The sequence below is a fragment of the Drosophila melanogaster genome, chromosome 3L (genome assembly GCF_000001215.4).
Source record: "Drosophila melanogaster chromosome 3L".
NCBI lineage: Eukaryota > Metazoa > Arthropoda > Insecta > Diptera > Drosophilidae > Drosophila > Drosophila melanogaster.
This window is the reverse complement of record NT_037436.4, coordinates 6,507,411-6,528,865: the sequence shown is the minus strand read 5'-3', so window position 1 is coordinate 6,528,865 and position 21,455 is coordinate 6,507,411. Positions and strand designations below refer to the sequence as shown.

At 40.1% G+C, this 21,455-nt stretch overlaps 1 protein-coding gene across 4 annotated transcripts in view; it reads right to left on the bottom strand.

The window, feature by feature from the left end:
• sfl (sulfateless) overlaps positions 1 to 21,455 on the bottom strand; it is a gene marked incomplete at both ends in the record, with an annotated part of 54,425 nt that overhangs the window by 21,239 nt on the left and 11,731 nt on the right. For all 4 annotated transcript variants that reach the window (NM_079222.5, NM_001414148.1, NM_001169883.3 and 1 more), the window contains 1 exon segment: positions 4,770 to 5,836. In NM_079222.5, coding sequence (NP_523946.1) covers positions 4,770 to 5,365 — 596 coding nt within the window.

The following is a 21,455-nucleotide window of genomic DNA, read 5'->3' as shown; positions in this document are numbered from 1 at the left end:
AACTAAGCGCAGCTTTTGGCCAGAAATATCGCTGGCGATTTGTGGTCGAAGCCTGTCAATGTCAGAATAAAGTAAATTAAACTGGAGAGCAGCGAAAACGTTTACTTTGGGCTAAGACTGCAATAGCAGCTCTAACATTATTGCAGTGTCATTGTGGCTTGTGCACCCGAAGGATACGCTGCAATGAACTGTAGCTACTTTATATACTGGATGCGACACGTAACGGTTGTACACTTCAGTTGATTTTAAAGGACCATAAATATATTTTAAAGAGTAAATTCAATTTAAAGCAATTTAATGTAGAATATTTCGAACTAGTAGTAATTATGTTGATATATTCAGAGGTATGCTTCATACGTATTCTATGTATTTTGCAGTCGGCCAATTAAAGTTGTTTAATATGCTTTAATACTATAATGCAGCTTCTTACTTTCTGTATCTGTTTCATAATGCAAACGAACGCTCACATTACCGGAACTTTCCTCGGGCAAAATGGTTTACTTTGGGATAAAGCTATAATGGCAAATTGAATAATATTGTACAGCCACTGTGCGTCAAGTATTTTCCCTTTGTTCTGTTCGCATATTTTCGAACTCGAGCATTAAGAATTTCTCCGGCAGGCGGCCACTTAAGAACAATGAGGATGAAAATCTACAGAATGGGAACCGATGAAAACACTTGAAATAAAGCCTCGACATCGACGACTCCTCAACGATTGCGGTCGGTTGGTCGGGTTGCCAGGGGAGATGTGAGAGAAAAAAGTTAATTAAATAAATCAAGCAAGGCAAGTTCAATTGAATTGCAGCCGGGAAATGAGTGGGAAAATGTCAGGGCAGAACGAGAACACAGAATGGTAAAAAGGACTTCCCGTTGGGAGTCTTCGCTGGACACTCTCGCCCAGGCCAAATGAACTGTGAACGGGGAAAAGTCGGGAAATTGCCAGACGGCGCGGAATATGCAAGAGGCGTCGCCATTCAGCGTCTGTCCTTTTCTGGGTTTGCTTGTTTGTTTGTAATTGCATTTAAAGCAAATAAACGTAATTATTTATTGCATTTCGCAGCACTCGACAAACGGACAAACAGACAGTCCTTTCCCAGTTGGATGTACCGGAATCCTTGAATGCATTTCACTCGCGCTCGTTTCTTTTGCTGCATGGATTTGTGCAAATACGCATATGTAATCGTATTTTAACAACGGCCAGGCAATCGATGATTGTACATACTGACCGGCGGCCATTTGTCGTTTATAATCGCATTTTCAATTAAAATATTTAGTCAATTAATGCACGCAAATGTGAATCACATCACGTATACGTCATGTACAACGCAAACAAAAACACTCGCTATTTACGCTCAAATTACTCGACCGACAGCAGTAATTTATGTGTTGATTATCGAGGGCATTTTGGACCTAGTTCAGTGCATTTATACCAGTTTTAGTTTTCAGCGTCCTGCGGAAAAAAAACACATCTAACATCAAATTGCATTTATCGCACTTAACACGCAAACCAAATAATGTTCCTAGCCAAACGCATACGGTCGTAGTATATATGTACGTTCATGTGGAGCACTGTGTTTGTACATATATACGTGTTTATTTGGCGACAGCCGTTGTGATTGCACGTGACAGGCGACCAGATAGTCGGATGCGTATTTGCAGGATAGCAGCTAAACAAATGCACTTGTCAGCGAAATTAGCCAAGAAAATCGCAGAACATTCCCAACTTTAATTGCTTATTGAACGTACAGAATTTAAGAATGGTTGAACATGTTGACATATATGTTTAGAGTCTGCAGACATTGTTATTAGTACAACTTTTTGTGATGATATAAAATTCCAACAAAGGATCCGACTAGAACAACTTACTTAATTAAAAATCTATGTAATGTAAACTATGTAAAAAGTAGTTCACGAAACAAAGGTACAATATTCAGTATTTAAAATTCGATATAGCTCAATTTGCAACTGGTCCTTTATTCAAATGCGGAATTAGGATTTACACAATTTGAAAAATGCATGTAAATTAGTTTATTTTTGCAGCATGTTTTGTAAGGGTTTTGCATTACAAATCAATTATTGCCGGCCTGTCAGGATGGTGTTTCCAGCTGTCCATTCCCCCAACACCAAGACCGCTCCCCCCCCCGCTTTTCTGGCGCCCCTCTGCCAGTCAGTCAGTTTCATGCAAATCACGTACGTTTGCATTTTGTCAAAATGCGTTTTGCACCTACAAAGGCAGACAGCAACGGCAAAAACAAATGCATTTATGCATATGTATGCCAGTATGTGTGTTTGTATGTGTGTAGTGTGTGTGTGCATATTTGTGTGGGTGATCCTAGTAGTGGCTTTGTGTGGGTGTGCGAGTGCAAATAATGACAGACAGCATAAACAAACACGCACATCAGACTCCGAATGGCGTCTATGGCCACAGGGGCAACCTCAGCAGCGGAGGAGTGAAAGCCAGGATGCAGGACACGCCCACAAACGTCCCTACGCACCCATACACACTCATATACTCATACTTTCCCAGGATCAGGGAGAGGAGCTGGCTTTAAACTTGGCACGTCACTTGTTTCCGCATTTTGCACGTAACAGTCGAAGAGCCCTAAGAAGTACCGCTTGCACCTTAAAAAAAACTAGAAATCTTGCATCTTAATAAGCAAGAATCAAGATTCTTTGCGTCGATCTAGAGCAATTGGCAATCGAGGGGTTTAATACGCAATCCTTCTAAATCAAAGTTACCATAAGTTTATAAGGAAAACGCGCTTGGCTTTTCTCCAAGTGTATCTATTCAGCAACACATGCACACACCGTCACTTTGGCCATAAGCATGCAACAATCATGTAGTTGGGCCGACTGAATTCATTAAAATTTATCATACGCACACACAGACACACATGTACACACGCACGCATTTCGTGTGGACAATTACTCGGACTTCGGTTATTCAATATAAGGCAGGACCTTTTTGGTCCTGATTGATGGTAACCCACTTAGCCAACTAATGAACTTTGCCACAGTCTTGGACCGTAAATTAAATTTCAAGTGCCCGACCAGGGTAAATATTTAATAATCAACTAGCATTTGGGAAATGTAAATAACACTTTACCTAGTGCCAGCCAGCAGGATAAGGGCAGGACTCTCTTCTGTTATTGTTGTTGTCGCTAGTTAAGCTGGCGTGCTGGAAAGTAGGGAAGTTGGAAAAAAATGAAACAGAAACTGAAAAACAAGGACCCACCCACGCAACCAGATCCTGCAGCAATCTTACTGGCAACGCTTGATGAAAGTAATCAAAAACTTCGCTGGTTGTTTGTGCAACTACTGCAGGCTAAATGGAATGGGGTTTCGGTAGAACTGTTTGTAAACCATAATTGCGCGCAAAAGTAGCTAACAGGCAGCAGGCAGCAGGCAGGTGAGCAAAATAACTGCTACCTGGCAGTCAGCTAAAAATTTCATGAGAAAAATTTAATATACACCAGCTATTCCCCATTTCGGAAATGGCGAAAATTCTGAACTCGCAAAATAATCAGCAAAAAGAACACGCTACCAACTAGTGCGAACAGCCAGCAGAAAGCTTCTTTAGTTACGCGCAGCACAATTATGAGTAATATTTCCACCCGCTTTTCCCGCTTTCCCGCCCACTTTTCCGCATTTCGAGTACCACTTTGGAGTTCACCCTATGCGAAAAGCTTGCACCAAATGAGTTTTATTCTCGAGTATGTCATGGAGTAGACGGGAAGCCGAAAAAGAAACCCCAGGTGCTGCTGCTGCTGCTGCTGCTGCTACTGCCGGGTTTTCTTTCTTTGAGCGTGAAGCCAACCAAAAAGGTGTTGAACTGAACTCAAGCAAAAGTGGAACTTGTCGATGGCAATGGGTAGAATGAAACTTTCCATTCTTTTATTTGTCGCTGGGCCGGTGCACGAAAAAAGCCATAGAAAAATCGCTTGATGATTTGCGAAAGGTGGATAAGGCGGTCAGGTGAAACTTTGGGATACTATAAAAATTGAATGGGACTTAAAAGTTTGAGAAGCGCATAGAAGGCATTAAAATTTTAGTGCTTGTTTTTGCGTGAGCCAAGCGAAATTCGAAATGAAAATGCCCTTAAATCTTCGTCACGAAAAACATGACTTTTCGTTTACTACGAAAAAAGGGTTGATTTCCACATATACATTTTTTTTTTTCAATTTACAACCCCCCTTTGTGTGATTTTTTTTTTTTACTTTCGACCAGCCACACACCTGTTTTAATTTAATTTGCAGCATATTGAAAACAATTTGCCTCCCTGGCTCCCTCGTAAACCACTTGAAATTGAACAAAAAATCCAATCAAACACGGCACACTACAAAACGCTTCCCCACATTCATGGCCCACAAAAAGTGAGCAAAACCGAGCAGACTGAAGTGCATTTCCGGCATCGACGCCACTTGAACACAAAAAGAATTCGCGAAATGGCCCCGAAAAAATTGGGTTGAAGGACGAGATTGCCAAAACCAGTTTTGAACCAAGCCAATAACACCTGACTCGCATTTTCATGCCGTGAAAACTAAATCTAGATATAAATTAATAGTTAATAAAGTAGATATGTCTCCCACATAGTTTCAAATCCCATCTTCGTTATGGTACACATTAGGGAATTCGAATTTAAGCCGCCAAACAAACCAATCAAATCTTCCCTAATCTCCCACAAAACACAATCAACCCACAATTTTAATCGCATTGCATCCTGGTGACAGGGTCACTCTTTGATTCATTTGATTTTATCCGGTACTCACCCATTAAACACGCCCGTATCGACATAATGCGTGTAGTAGAAAATGCTAACCATCGTAATGGCCAGGAGCGCCAGGACACATCGTCGAACGTTGATGCCAAAGCAGCGACGTGCAATTAAATTACAACAATGGCACATCCAACCGGCTGGCTCGGAGCCACCGATTCCACCAACGCCACCACCACTGGCCAGGTGGGTGTTGCTGCTGCTACCGCTGGCGATGCCAATTGACGTTGATGAGGTAGGACTACCGTTGAAATCCAGACTGATACTCCCGATGCTTCCGTTCCCATTCCCATTTCCATTGCCATTCGATTTACCCTTGTACGTGACAATGCCGGCGGCGGTGGTGACATCGTCCTCCAAACGCAGCAGCATTGTGCGATCCGTGATGGCATGACCATTGCCGAAATGCTTATTGAAATTGCTAAAGTCCTGGCGGACAGCATTCGCATCCGCGTCCGCATCTCGGCAGGAATCCACATCCGTTTGGGTGCCGGTCACGGAGCTACCAAATTGCATCTGCGGCTGCTTAATGAGTTTTTCATATTTGCGATTTGCATTGTTATTATGTTGATTGCCGCCCGATATTGTCATATTGTCGTCGCTCCGCCTCGGTGGTACTCTCTATATATATTTTATATCTGTATAATTGGCGATATGTGTGGTGTGATACCTATATTGACTAAACAGAGCGAACGAATGGCAAACACTCGCGATTCACTATGGCACTTCGATTCCGTTGCATGAATATTGAATGTTTATTCTTCAGTTGTCCAGTCCAGTTTACTATATATATATGCATGTGTTATATGTTCTTTCGCATAAATCTCTTGGTTTTTATTAATATTCAGTTCGCTTTGTTTACTTTTCATTTCGCCACTTGATATGTTTCCAAATTTTCAAATACTCATGTTGCTTGGCCATTGTGGCGCACTGTTGTTGCAATTGTGGTTTCGGACAGGGCAGACGGCCATTATCAGTCATATAAAGACGGAAGAGACCCAGTTCCAGACTGTCCACTCGCAATCAGACATTGACTGCCGTCCCAGTGGGTCGTCCTCTTATCTGCAAAGTAAACGAAATAGAAACGTATACGTAATAAATAAATAGTTGTCATCGAAGTAAACAGTGAGTTTTGTGTTGCTATCACCTAAGAAAATCGCATATCTTTGTTTACACACAAGCTTTTTAATCTAATCAGGTCAAAAGTTGTTAGCCTTTTAGAGAGTATAGTAAACAAAATGTATAATTAAAATATTATACTGATAACTAAATTCTAGACAGTATTAAGCTTTTGATTAATATTGATATTTATATTATCATTAAATTGGCAATTTGAAGTTCACAACATCGTTTCGCAATTATTTAGAGTTTCAGGTATCAAATTTCTAGTCTATCAAATATTTAGTCATAAATTGAGCTCAATTAGTTCCCTGCCGTTTATTTAGTACAGTAATTTGATTGTGACACCCTTGGTTGTTAGCCCTTTTCAATTATATGTGTCACATTTTATCGATAATCGTTATCACAACTAATTGATGGTGGCATTTCGGTTGCCCTGCCTTTGGCGCCAAGCACTTTATTTTTAGTTCCCCTATTTTTCGGTGTAAGGTTACACAAAAATGTGGGTTCCTTACTGTTTACCAACGAAACTTGTCAATTTGTTGGCGCGGTCTCCTCAAATGGAATGTAAACAAAGTGCTAAGGAAGCCGCAAATAAAGCGACAAATTGCCAAAACCGCAAATTCGGTGTACATAGATACGAATATATCTCGAGGTCTACCCTGAATTTGTCCTTGTGAGTGTGTGCTTAGCCATTAAGTGCATATGCCTGCCGCAGTTTACAAAGGTCTTAATGGCCCTACATGTACATATATCTATATATAAAGCAATCCCCAACTTATTTGTGGGGCACAGTGTTGAGTTTAATTGGAAATGGCTGCCGGCTGTCAACGAAAAATAAAGACAACATACTTCGGGGCGCTTTATGGCCCAGCGAAATGAGTCAATAATGAGTTTTAGATGGCCAACAATGTTTGTCATGATGTTATGTCCTCGACAAACATACTCCAACATGTGTTTCCCGATAAAACAATAGATAAATACTTATTTGTGTGTGTTTTCGAGGGTGGATATATGGGAAATTCAAGCAGTAGCTTTAATGACGAAGCATTGGAAGAAGTATCTAAGCTAATCAATTAAATATTTTATATATTCTATATTATAAAGAGATATTATCAACAGGGCTGCCATTGGATCACTTTAACATCCCTGAACATTTCAAACAAATCTATCTTGTGCAAAAGTTGCAGCAGCGAAAGTCAAACCCTTTCACTTGAAAATACTTTTCAATTTCTACGCTCAACTTCGAACTTCATTTCAGTTCATAAGCAAACCGCTTGCCCTCTATCTCGGCAAACACTTAAAGCAATTTATAAACTGGAGTCTTGCAAAAGGAGTCGCAACAGGAATTACTGCGGAAAGCGAGGGTTTGAACATTCAGGCATTCTTTGCCCTTGTTTTCCTCAGCATGTTACAAATTTATCATTAAAATGTCAAAACTTAAATTGATTCAAAAAGTTTAGGAGCAGCAGCAGCAGCAGCAGTGACAATGCTGCCACGCCCCCGTCTTGCGCCCACGCCCCGTGACCCCGCTTTTCATTGCAGCAGCAGCGGCAGCAGTAGTAGCAGCAAAACTCAAAAAGAAGCTAAAAGAAAAAGTTGGTGCTGTTGTCGGGAAAGCTTTTGCTAGGGTTTTTTTCTACTTCTTTTCTTTTTCTGATGATGCCGCATACTTTAAGGCGCTCTGGCACCAAAACTTTCTGCGCGTTCTTCGTTAGGCAAACTTGTTTAATTTCCTCTTCAATTGCCCGGGAAACCAAGCGAAACAAACCAAAAGTTGTCCTGCCCCCGAGTCTATCTGTGTCTTTCACTTCGGGGTTTCTTTTCTGGGCTTTTTTCTAAAGTTTTACATTCAATTGTTATTTGTTAGCTGCTGATTTGCTCGTCATACAGTTTCGAGAATCTACCCCAAAGATAAGCCACACAAAACACGCAGAAATAAACCAAACGGAATTATTTCAAAGTGTCTCCAAATGAATTTTAATCAAGACAAAGTATGTCTAAGTTTTATTTAGTATGCGTAAATTTAGTTTCAAGGTAAATATTTTTGATATAAGAATATATATTAATATCATTAGTTATTCGTTTTATCTTTTCCGTTGAGTAATTCAATAACTCAAACTAATTTTAAGCATTTGTTCCCATCTCGAGGCTGCTGTCTGTCACTTCCTAATATCTAGATAATCGCACATGTTTTACACAGTTTATCCGAATTAGCTGTGTGAGTTCTTGAAAGTGTTTTATGTTTACTTTGAATTCATTATGGGAAGGGGAGAAAACGATTTCAAGTTTTCACACCTTTTCCCTGGGATCCCTTTCCGCGCGCTTGAAGAAACGGTTTTAAAAACTATTTATTTTACGATACATTTTGTTTACATTGCTCGAGGTGGAGCAGCGATGCGAAGCTCCCTCAGAATATTTTTCCCTAAATTGCATTGAGTCGTGTGGCAAGCAGCGGTAGCATCAACATTGGGTAGCACAATGAAGGGCACCCCCGAGATGCCACCACCCCCGAAAGTTCCCGCCGTTGTATTTTTGGCCCTTTTGGCTGCCTTTTGTGCTGGCCATTTATCAGTCAGCGAATGTTTGTTGTGGCTTTGTTTTCCCCACTCCAACTTCTGTTGTATTTCCTTTATTTTTTCAAGCTCTTGTTAGTTTTTCGCGCATTCATGCCAGCACCCCCCGTTAAAGCCGCCAGTGTCAGTGCCCAACATATTGATAATCGTTTTCAATTTGTGCTCGGCAATAACACAAAAAAAAAGAGAAGAAATCAATTGTCTTTAGTAAATTGAATGCAGGCAACAATAAGTGTGTACAAAAAAAACAAACAAACATGCAATGGAAAAAAAGTCTGGACAAATAACTTTGGCTTTAACCAAACTGACACGACAAGACCTCAAGCCTGAATACCCCGGTTTCTGTTTCTGTCTGGTTATTATTTTGACTGATGAATGTGACTTTTGCGTTTCCATTACATGACGCCACGCCTGATTGCCTTTCCCATATAGATTTCTCCCCTTTTTTCCACGCCAGATGCGTGGGCATACAGTTTACAACTCCCCCGCACCAGCCGAAAAATAAAACAGAATGTGTTGTGTATATACCTATAAACAAATTTGTATCTTAATGAGTTTTTCACACTTTAGCGCCTTTGGGTTTCGTGTGAGTCTTTGCATTGGAATTTCCATCGTCTAATGTTCTTTCAATGTTCTGTGTGAGTCTCTTCATTATTAATGTTGCTATAAATCAGTTAGCTAGACAATTAAATTGACACATTCTGTATATATTTGAGGTTGGTTCTTAGATTTCTGGTTTTTGTTTAAGCTAACAGATTAATAGCCTGACTGGGAGTGATTTGAGGCTTTTAGAGTGACTTTCTAATTTAGTACACAATTCTAAATGAAAATTTCATTTACCTATAGGTTGATATTTAATTGCAAATACTAGAAAAAGTGTGTATTGAATGCAAATAAACGTTTGCTGTACTCTGTACTCTTGGTTTCCAAAAGCAATTAAGTGCTATTTGAAAGGAAATAAATTTATTTTTATAGGTGGGCAATCAATTTACCTTTGCTTACTGTAATATTTGCTTTCAATTTCGTAATAAAAAGTGCACTTAAGAACACTGTTATGTACGGATGAAAATCATAATTTATCTCGGCTGCAGCAGAAATTTAATAAAGTAATTTGGAATTTCCTGGATTTTCCCACAATTCTCTGATTAATTTGTTCCTTTGTTCGTAACGTAATTTCCTTTATTCCCACAGTTCTCACTCGGAGAATGTCAAGTGTCACCGAAGTGTCTCCTAAGTGGTTCTGTTCTTCCCAGCATTTCAGCATTTTACCCCGCAACTTTTCCCCTTAATTGTGTAGCTTGCTGGTTTTTCTTTTTTCTGTCAATTATCCATGTACATTTGCCTAATGGTTTTTATATTTGTTTTTCCTTCACTTTTGGCCTCGAGCTTTTCGCCTTCGCTCTTTATCTGCAGGCCGACAATTTGCATTTGCGAACTGAAAACTCTCAATTGGGGATAGAAAATCATAAAACATTCATTTATTTTCCACACATATGTGTGCATATTTCGAATTGGCTAATTAGCAATACATTAGAATGCCACTCCATACCAAGAAGTTTGGTCTTAAGAGACAATTTACTTGAATTAATCGAAGTTACGTATACCACATCAAGAAGAGCACAGTTTTTCAAGGAGACACTTGCAATATGTTCATTTGTAGATTTACTGAGCTGATTTGGGCGAAAAGCAGGTGGCCTGTCAGACTGACTGACCTAGTTTTGTCTAAAAATACTCAGCCACCAATAAAATGCCAGTCCGAAGTGTTTGAATGTATTCTACATCACTTTGATTTTTTATTTCAATTCGCTAAGCGGAGGGGGAGTTTAGAGGCCAGGAGGGCGCATCTCAATCCGAGGGGTTTCAAGTGCTTAACACTTGAGGCTGTGGCTCTGGTGAGCAATTTGCACAATTGAAAAACTGTCTGCCCTGCGCTCGAGTCTTCTACTAATGAGGGTTCTGAGTGGAAAATCGCAGGGGGAATGCGAGATTTTCTATTTCGGGCCCTGCCTGCAGTCTAGATATGTGTATTGCATATAAATTATTCCCACATCATTTGGTTGAAATAAGTCACGATAGCATACATATATTTTTCTTGGCCGCTGTAGACTTAATTAGAAGAACTTTAAAATAGCTACCTGCATCTTGCTTTAAAATTTCAAAAATGTGTGCAACATTTGCTTTTGCCTAAAATTTACTTTTTAAGAGATAGGGAATGTAAAAAGACCAGTAAATGTCTAGGCAGTAAAAGTGTATACAAAAAACATTGTGAGTAAATTATAGAGCATGATTTGGTTTTTGCAAAATATTTTCGCAGTCATTGCTGCCATTTTCCAAATATCCTAATCACTGCCTTTTGGGTCAGAGCTGAATTTCGCTGAATTTGGCCAGAAACTTTCGCAGAGGCAGTTACAATGGTAGCCTCCGCCAATAACAAGTCAAAACCAGTTACACGCCCGGTCAATTACACAAAGAACCGAAACGAAAAACCAAGCCGAGGGAAAACAACGAAACAACCAGGAAAGCCAACACCAACGCAGCCCCATCGCTTATGACTTGCACTACCAATTCTATCCCTCCCTTCCGGCCAACAAGCCGATGGTAACAGGCTCACAGCCGCTGTCTGCAATTTGAGGCTTTACTGTCACTCAGTGTGGCTCAGAGCAAGAGCCAAAATGCGTGGGCCACCTCCTTTCAGCTCCGACAAAACCCACGCCGAAATCTTAGCCAAATTGTTGGTTGCACTTGCAACATTTGGGAGGGTTTATCGGGAGGTCGAGGTGTCTTACAAGCCACACAATGGATTTCTGGCTCTGCGGTCGAAATGGCATGTGGAAGGAAGAGGTCGGTTCGGTTGCGGCTTCTCTGGCGAGGAGCGTCCAGCCCAAGAGTCAAAATCACTTGCAGACATTGACAATAACCCTGTGACTCAATGGTTCCACAAGAGGGAAATGAATCGTCGACGATTCGGGGTGCGGCAATACGCGGGTAGAAAACTGGAGTCCAGCCACGTGGGCGTCCATTAAAAGAAAACGAATTGCTGCCCCAATTTGTGCGCCGCTGGAGATTTGAGTCAACAAAGTCAAGCTCAATTCAGTTTTCTTTTATTCTGCTATCATCTATAAATATTGTGCCATTGGGCACCGAGAAAAAAGTGTGACCTATAATATGATTTTCAATCACTAACGATTGTGCTACAATCTAAACAAATTTCAGAGCTAAGATTTCATTTTAGCAGTGGCAGATCCCATTTATTTATTCATTTTCATAATTATTTACATATTTACGGCTGAGTGTGCAATCAATTGGAACGCGATAAGCGGCGGATGGGAGCAAATGAAGCATTAGAAGTGATTCCAATGCCACCGGAATGTAGGGTGTATAGCTCGGGTAAGACCTTGAGCTATGTCAACAGCACCAAGTTAATTCAATTAATCGGCATGTGCCTATTGCACTGAGAGAAAAAACTATATATACCCATATGGATGAAGAAATAACAAGCGGTGACGTTTATAAATCTTAATCACTTAATGGCTTTGTTTAACCATTAGAGATAATTTCAGTATCAATTATCTGGGCGGACAAAAAAGCAAATGAGGTTCTCTTTAATCAAGTCATTAATGTTAAGGAAATCGCCGGCTCATCATCATTCGCTGGCCTAATAGTTTTCAGCCCTTTAAGCTTTAGTGTTGGCATTATATTTACCCCCTGGTCAGCAAAATTGTCCTTGGTCCAAAAGCAGCCCATGCAAATATAAGCCCAATTTCGACCATTATGGTAGCACACACACACACAACACCCCGCTCTCAACCACTTTTCTCATCAATTTATTATGCTATTTGTGTGCGCTAAAATTAGTTAATGAACCCGGCCTCAATGTAATAATGGAAAGCCGTACTCGCCACCCTCGGCACTATAAAGTGTGGAAGTGAAACAGAAACTGGCGTTGTGATTGAACGTACCCTGAAAACGGATATATGTACAATATATACCCCGTGCCACACAGCCATCTCATGGTCTCATCCTCGCTGTTGTTGTCGCCTTGTTGTTGGTTGTATAAATTAATTCCCCAGGTTAACTGCAGAGTAACGTTTTATAATTAAGCCAGCTGCATAATTATGGGCAGCAAACACACACACACACACACACAACCCACAACCGCCGTGTGCACTGCAGGCAGGCTGTGGGGCACACATGAAATATATAAATATGTGCACTCCGGAAAACCCATATATGCGTGAAGTCAGAACCGGATCAATCCTCGCAGAAGTAGGAAATTACTGAAAGCTAGCTGGAAAATACTTATGAACGTCTTTTAATTACAATCCTTTTCCTTTGTTCTTGAACGGAAAGTGCACAAAAGCGTCTTAAAAAAGTAGAGCAAGTATTTTTTTATGAAAGGAACACTGCATGGGGTTAACATGTATAGCAGAACTTTAAGGTTGAGAGAAAATATAGAACTTTTAATTGTAAAATTATGATATATCTTATAGCTATTTCAATAACATTTCTTTCTTCAAGTGCATGGATGTGTGTTATATGTTTATATAAAAACCATATCGGTTGAGAACTGAGATACACGCAATTGGCGACATTTAAGCACGCAACGTTAACCCCTCGATGACCGGCGCCACCCAGCACACACTTATTATCATAATGAACATCAACGGAGTGGGGACGAGGACGATGGCGATGGCGACTCTGGATTGAGCGGGGTATCCAGGACACGGTTAAGTGGTTTGCCGCATAATCGACGGGGAGGACGACTTTGAGGTCTGGAGGCGAAACGGATCGAGGCGTCTGATGGAGAGAAATGTTCATTAATATACAAAAGCTCGGGTCATCCGCAAAGTGTCCGTCACACGATGGCCAATGGGGATATGCCGTGAAGGGTTCCTGTGAGGAGGTCCTCGCGTGGTCCTGTCCCGCCTGTCCGCACACCAATCATGCCCGCTCTCCTTTGCGGCGGCCCATCAAAAAGCTTTATCACTTGGAATCACCCCGCTTTTCCACTTTTCCATCCATTCGCTCCGTCAGCGAGTTATTGCCACGGCCTTTTTGGCCCTGCCTCATGTAAAAGCAATAAATAATGGCCCAGTTTATACGGGGCATGTCTCGTCTATGGCGCGGAGCGTCATAAAAATATTTTATCCATTAGACATAGCCTCGTATTGTGGGATCTGAATTTGTTGCTTCAGTCTGCCTAATGGCCATTAATAATTGTTGAATTAATGTCTACTGTGAAATTGGATCACAGTTCAATTTAATGCACTTCGGTTGGGCCATGTGGCGTATACTTGATGCTAATTCTAAGGCCACCTAATTTGGTCTAAATTATTTCTTAATAAATTCGCACAGCATCTGCAAACTACTTCGAAAAGCAATGTTTATGGCATCGCAATCTATCTCTCCTTCAACATAAACAACTCTTCTGGGTATACAAACTCAACTGTTTGTCCTAGTTTCGCATTTGCTTTCCTGCTGCCAAATCAAAAATGGACTAGGCAAATATACAGCTTGGAAAAATTGCATTAAATAAATATTATTCAAAGGCATGACCCGTACATCATCATCGCTGGGAATTTCGGCATTTGGCAGTGTAATTTTTCATTTCTAGCTTGACACGACTGAACCAACTGAAAACCAGGGCGAGTGCAGTTCAATGACATAATTTGTCGCAGCGCATCAATAAAGTGGACAGGGACCTGAGATGCGGAATGGCGAACGTAGCATGGAGCATGGGGAATGGAAACCGAGGAGCTGGGCCATCAGTGGGTTCGCAAAACAATGGGGCACCGGGGCAACGTCAACATTGTCCAAACGTCAACGATGTTGTCGTCATCGTGGAATCATCATCGTCATAATCATAATCATCGTCGTCGTCATTGTTTCGCTTGAACTTTATTGTTTTGATTTATGCGCGTGCACAACGAGACAAGGCGAAAGGGAAATAGAACTCAGCACCGAAAAAAAATATTGGTAAGAAAATCGAACGCCCTTTGAGGCCACTTTGAGAATTAGTCGATAAGCTACCAATAAGAAGGCAATCATCTAAACAGATCATATGATACCGTTTTTATTAAATCGAATATATCGACTATATAAACTATGTTATATTCATTTTAATTTAATTAATTTCTTTCCGAAGGCTTAGCCACTGCTTGTAGGCCAGCAATTTTTCACGAGTGTCAAGAGGTCAAAGCGAAAGGGAGCAGTGCATGGTAAGCGAAAACTTTGCGGGTTTCAAATTGTCGTACACTGTCGTTTGTTGGACCCCATTACCTCCTCCATTGCCCCAATAGCACCTCCCCCCCGCACCCTCGCTCGTTTCGCCTGCACTGGACACGTCGCGTTGTTTATTCCACCAACGCCAAACAATCGCGAACCCAGTCGTCCGGTTCTGTTGTTGTTGTTGTAGTCGTCGCCAAAGGCGGAAGGGGGCAGCATTGAGGAGGAGAACGGGGAGCAGTTCGTTGGGAAAATGCTCGGTGCAAATGAAAATGATGTTGTTCAGCTGCCACTGGCATCCAGGCATCAGCAAGAGCCATCACCATTCCTGGGCCCGTTGCCCGATTATGTTAATGTGCCCAGAGATTTCTGCCATTATGATGTTGTTCACTAGACGACCACTCTGCATATTTGACGGGTACCGCAGCAGTGACTCAGAGAACCCGTGGGGCAACCGTCACCACTGCAACATTTTCCCGCTTTTCACTCTTGGGTGCAAACTTTTCCCACCCCCTTCCCGCAACGTCACACAGTCTTTCGCACAGGTTCTAAACAATTTTAGGTCTCGGCTGTTATTTTAGCCATCGGCTGTAGTTGCTCGAAAGTAGGGTGAAGATTATGCCATGCAAAAGTACTTAGGTAAATATTTGAGAAGCGCGGAGAAAGGCTCAAAAAAGAGGTACGACTTACGCCTGAGATGATCAGAGTTTACTTTAAATAAAAGTGTTATTCCAAGACGAAGCTGTATGAAACTTTAAACAACACAACTAACTAAAGTTATTTCAATCACCTTCATATCATTAAATAAATTCTTGTAACTTCACAAGACCAATCAAAACACATATAAAATTTGTTCTCGCAAAGTTTACTAAAATATTTAATTTATATTCTCATTATTATTTTCAAACAACTAAATCAAATGCATAACGAGATTTGTTTGTGCACTTTTATCAGCGAAAATAAATTAAACTGAATTATGGTTGATTTAGTGTGTTTTTGTCTATCTTTGCGACCCACAAACGATGGCTTCATTACAATTGCAACAATTATAATGCAGCACAAAAAATATAAAAGCAAAAATTAATTTACATTGATAGTTTACTTTGGTCGTGCAGTTTTCATCCAGCATTGTAATAATAAATAATACCATCTAATGCCTGAAATCGGCCCCCATAATTAAGCAGGCATACAGAATTTGCAAAAGCAACAAACAAAGTTGCGGGCAGCAGCTGCATTATATGTATATAATATTTTATAATAACCTCCCACAGTGTTGCATCCTATACATTTCTCGTTTTTCTCCCAAGGGGCAGCCGTGAATGCAATATTGAAACGCATTTTTCTCTGCTTCTCCGCCGTCGTCGTATCCGTTGGTTTTTTTTATACTTTTTTTTTGTCATCAAAATCGTGAAAAATTGTTGCAAACTTTGACAGGGCAAAAATTATGATAGCTGTTTTGCTGAGGGAATTGGGGGGTGTTTCTGCGTGGCTGGTAATAATTTTCTGTCATAAATAAATCGTCGCGAATTCTTGTTGTTGCCAATAAATAAAAAATCGACCCATTTGTTATTGAATTTAAGCTTTAGACTGGGAAATGTATTCAAAACGATAAGCAGACTGGGAGAGAGGCCAAAGGCACATTTCCCTAGAAAAACAATATTTTACAATGCTCACCAGAAATGACAAAAATTCGCTTGTCAGGCATTTATTTTGTTTAATGATAACGAGAGGGCGCTAACGAGATTTCAACAAATTAGCGAAATGATTAAATTAAAAAAAAAACATTTTACTCCCGCCGTTAAACAAATTATAAATGACACGCCGCTGCAGATTTCATGTGAAAAAAAATCAAATAAACATGCAAGAGGAATGTTTTTATTTTCTTTGTATTTTACGAGCTGTCGAATGAGCTGACAACACTCAGGTTGAACAAAATTATAGCTGCAGCTGACACATTTTTATTACTTCATAAAGCAGAAGCGCGAAAGAAACGAGAAGTTCAAGTTTGTGTGGGAGTAAATCTGGGTTAAATCTTATGGGTTATGAGAGCTGCCCTATATATATATATAAATATTCCTATATACACAAAGTCGGAGCACAGATAAGTCCCAATAACTTACTGGCCAGACAGTTTGGACACCTACCCGACAAACAAACTTTAAATTTCAGCCCGACGAAAGTGTTATTTGCAAGAGAAGGAATAGGAATCGAAACTTTTCGCTTAACTCCCCCACTGGCAAAAGTTAATCGAAGCCGGAGAACTTCCAACAAATTGACCGGAAAATGTTTGCGAATTGCCAACGGAACTGAGTTCCCCAACTTGCCTCAGATTTCGGGTAGCAAACTGGCCAAAGGCTATCGATACCAAACATACACAATGGTCAAAAAATTAAACGGGCAACCAAAGCTAAGTAAACAAGGCAAAAATTTCATTTTAAAACAAAAGTTTTTTCCAAACTGGGAAATCTAACAAAAAATGTAACTTTTTTTTTTTTGTTAAAAAGTTATTTGACATATCACACACATTGAAAGAATACTCTTATATTTTGTCATATCTATTTCATAACGATAGCTTAAACCAAATCCGTGCCAAATTATATATATTTTTTGTCAAGTGCCGAAAAGTTTCCGGTTTGGCAAACTTTTATGGGGAGGAACAGATTTTCTAATGAAATTTATTAAATTGTATTTGTGGCAGCCAGTAGAAAGTTATATGCTCCAATTTGGGTCAATGAAAGTAGCTACCGCTTCGAAATCAATTGCATTTTGATAAAGTTCTGTTCTGTTCAATTTTCCTTGCATAAAAACTCCTTTGCTGCGAACTGCAAGTGTCACTTTGCACTTTGACACTTTTCGTGAAGCTGTCGTGGAAAATGAGTGGAAAAGGCCAAAGCCAATCGCAATCCCAAATAGCAATAAAATGTTCAATAAATGGAAACAAAGTCAAGCCAAATTGACATTCTTCGCCGTTGTCAAACTTAGAGAAACTTGGCTAACGGAAAGATTTTTCAATGGGTGTGCTTGGGTTGGTTAGCCACTTTTCAGTAATTTGGTTGTTTGTGTTCGACATGGCCAAAATGGAGCCAAGCAGCGGGGAGCTGGCAGCGCGGTGGGGCCCACAAAATGGGTATAAAAATAGTAGAACAAGTTGAATATGCTAACCACAACAGACGGCCGCCAACTATTTTAGGATGCCAAAAAGCCAACAGCCAACAGCCAGCATACAGCATCCAACAGCAACAACACGAAGTCGACCTGCATGTTGATATCGCGCCGCCTGTGAAAACAATACCAAAGGCCATGTGTAAATATGCTATGCAAAGTTTTTTCTTCGCTTTTCCCGCTTTTTTTTTTAGCTTTTTATGTGCTCCTATTGCTCGGGGATGGACGTCAGATTTTCGCATAAATGTCGATGCACAGTGGAGCAATGTAATTGCGGGAAAACGATGGCAAAATTAAGTTCTTCGAGTGGAAAAGTTTTTCTTGAAAATGAAAAGTAAATTTGACTTTGCCGTTGGAAAGTTGCTATTTGTATGGTGGCTGTGTGGGGGGAAATGTTTGGTGGCTTTTATTACTATTTTATTGACTGATATTTATGGAACTTCTTTCGTGATTGTTTTAAATGAGCTCTAAAATGTTTATGCACACAAAGCAAATTGCTAACCGTTGCATTTTAAGCAAATTTACATTTTTTTATTTTTAATCAATGATGTTGCTGTTTCAAGATTTAAGATAATAAAATTCATTTATGTACAATATAGTATAGTATAGTATACAGTATAGTGTTCCATTTTGCAATGCTCATTATAAGCGGAAACCTTCATTCAAATCTTCGCAATTATTCTACTCATATTCCTAGAATTTCGTTTTTCTTTCCTAATGGTGGCCAACACACCCGCAAAAAGAAAACCAGCTCTAGTTATTCAGCGTTTTTTCTATTTTCGTTGAGGTTGTTGCTGTCGCTCCCTATGCACATTTAGCAATGTTAGGCAGTCAACCAAAAACAGATTTTTTTGTCACAACGAACGCCGCAGGCCACAACATAGCTGAAAACAACAGCGGCGACGACAGCATCGAAACGTTAGAGAAAAAAAAAATGGAGAAGGAAAGAAATCAACTTGCAACATGCAACAAAAGCCGCGTTTCGTTGCTGTCGTTTGGGCCATGTCAGTGACCGAGAAATTCCTGGCATGAAAGTTGCAAAAATCCTAGGCAACACACAGCACAGGCAACTTGCACAAAACACAAAAAATGCAACAAGAAAATAAAAGGCAGCGACGACGGCGGTGGTTTTTATTGCCAGTGGCAGGATAATAGCAAGCAACAATGGCCGTGGGAAGCCATTGCAGCTGCATTCTTGTTGTCATTTCTAACGTGGCTCTCATTGGTGTCCTTAAAGTCCTGACTCCCTGCCATTTCGTTCCCCGGGAGCCTTGCGAACTTCATTTTGTTGTCGTCAACACTCGCTGGGACTTCCTCGCACAGCGAAGAAATATCAGGACAAATTGGTCCTTAATTGGGTATTTAAAATCGACATTGAAGTCTTTAGAGGTGCTACGAAAATTGAATAAATTAAATCAAGCCAGATATTAAAATTCATAAGGATCAAATGGCAATAGACAACCAAAATCATCACTAAAATTGCTTTGTTACCATAATTTTCTCGCAGTGCTGCCCTTAGCCGCTTGATTGCTGTTATCTGCTGCTTTGTTTTATTTGAACTTCGTTCCGCCGTCTATTTTTTGTGCCATTTTCAATGTACTTATTTTTTTATTGAAGTCCTTCGTTTTGTGATTTGCCAAATTGAATTTCCAACTCAATTTGCCGTCCCAACAACTTCATCTGCACTGACTAATTAGTCTGGCGCTGAAAAGTATACTATGACAAAAGTAAAACCCCAAGGAGCAGCCAGCTCCAACACAATCTTAATTAGTCTGGGCCAAAATTGATGAGGATACATATGAGGAGGCGACTGAGCTGGCCGAAATGCAGCCATATTTCGTAAACAGAACCATTGGCCAGGCCGAGAGCCATGCATAAAATGAATATCAATTAGGCCAAATGGGAGTGGAAGGCCGGCTTCGATTTCAAAGATAAACCCAAGGATGTGTGTACAGCTGCTCTGAGTGTTCCTCGTATTTTGTTGATTAAAGTCTGTTTGTTATGCCAGAAATTTTGTACGGTATATCCCCACTATCTTTCTATCACATCTACAGAGTAGAGGATTTGTATAGAAAAGTGTAAAAATAGAAAAACAATAGATAACCACATTTTAAAAATATCTTTTTAGTTCTAAGACTCTTTGAGAAAAGAGTAATAAACCTAATCTACTTTTCTTTAAGTGCACAGCATTCCCATTTATTTAGAGCAGATAATATATAAACCCCACCCCCTGTTACTCTAATGTTGCCTTTTAGATAGTCGCATTTTGCACCCGAAAATGGTATAAGGTGGCGATTTCTCATTTTGATTTGGTTGTCCGCTTTTTGTGCTCCTTTATTATCTACTGATTTGTATTTGTATCTGAATCTGTCTGTATCTGTGGGGCGTCTTTCATGCTCCGATAAATAAAATGAATTGAAAAAGCAAAAACCAACGTACACACGGAGGGACAGAAGAACGACCTCCGTAGGAAAAAAAAAAGGAAACTCAGCTCGAGGATAACAGATTAGTTGGAGCTGACTAGCAGCGTCCTGCCTTCCCATGGAAATCAAAACATTTTGTTAAAAGGAAACACCCACACAGATGCCACAGCCCATTCACACAGATACGAGCGCGTTTATCTGCGGAAACGGAGATACGTTCTACGTGCTCTAAACTGCCAACTCCGCCTCAATGGAAACTGTCTATCAGAGAATCCTTGCGGACTGCCGTCTGTGTGTCGGTGAGTCTGTGTGCGTTAACGCATTTTGTTGCCAACTTATGTGTAATAAAATGTAATAAAATAAAACTCTCATATTAGAGATGTTGTGCCACTTTTTGCTGTTTTGTTGTCTCGACCCCATAAAAAGCACACCAAATGTCGGCTAGTTTTGTTGGTGTCTTTGAGCTGTCTGTGGTTGGTATTAGCCACGTTACACATACGCAGTGTTGCCTGCGCAGAGATCTTCGTGATGGTGATGGTAATCACCATAACAATCAGACTGAAGTGGGCACAATGACACATAACAAGGCTTATTAGGATCAGCGAGTTAATGGCCATGTTGATAAACATCAAGTGGTCTTAACAACAGATTCCACCACTTGATTGATGTGATTCGATGATGCAATTATGCATTGTCTCCATTATGCTTTGTGCATTTTTTGGTAGCTAATAAAAATTGTAGCTACAAATGATAAAAAATAATAAAAATATCTTCAATGATAAATAAAGCATCGAGATACATTAAAGTTCCGAATATTTCGAATTGGCCTACCGTAAACAGAGTAATTATTTCGGTAAAAACAAATTAATTATTCCGTTTGTGACATTTAAGCAAACATAAAAATTAAATTCGTATCAAAAAACATTTAAATGTCAGTTAAAATAAATCAAGCGAAAGGCAACGCAATCTGTCAGTTATTGCCCCCCATTAATGCTAACTGAAAAAACTTTTCCCAAGCTTTTTATGGGACAATTTCAACTCATTAGGCAGCTGCTGCCAAAAAGCAAACCGAACCAAACGAAACCATTAATTACATTTGGCTGCCGGCGACAAATTGAATTAACTTGTGTCAAAGTGCAGCGTATTGATTTTCTAATTGGAGCCCAAAGACCAGAC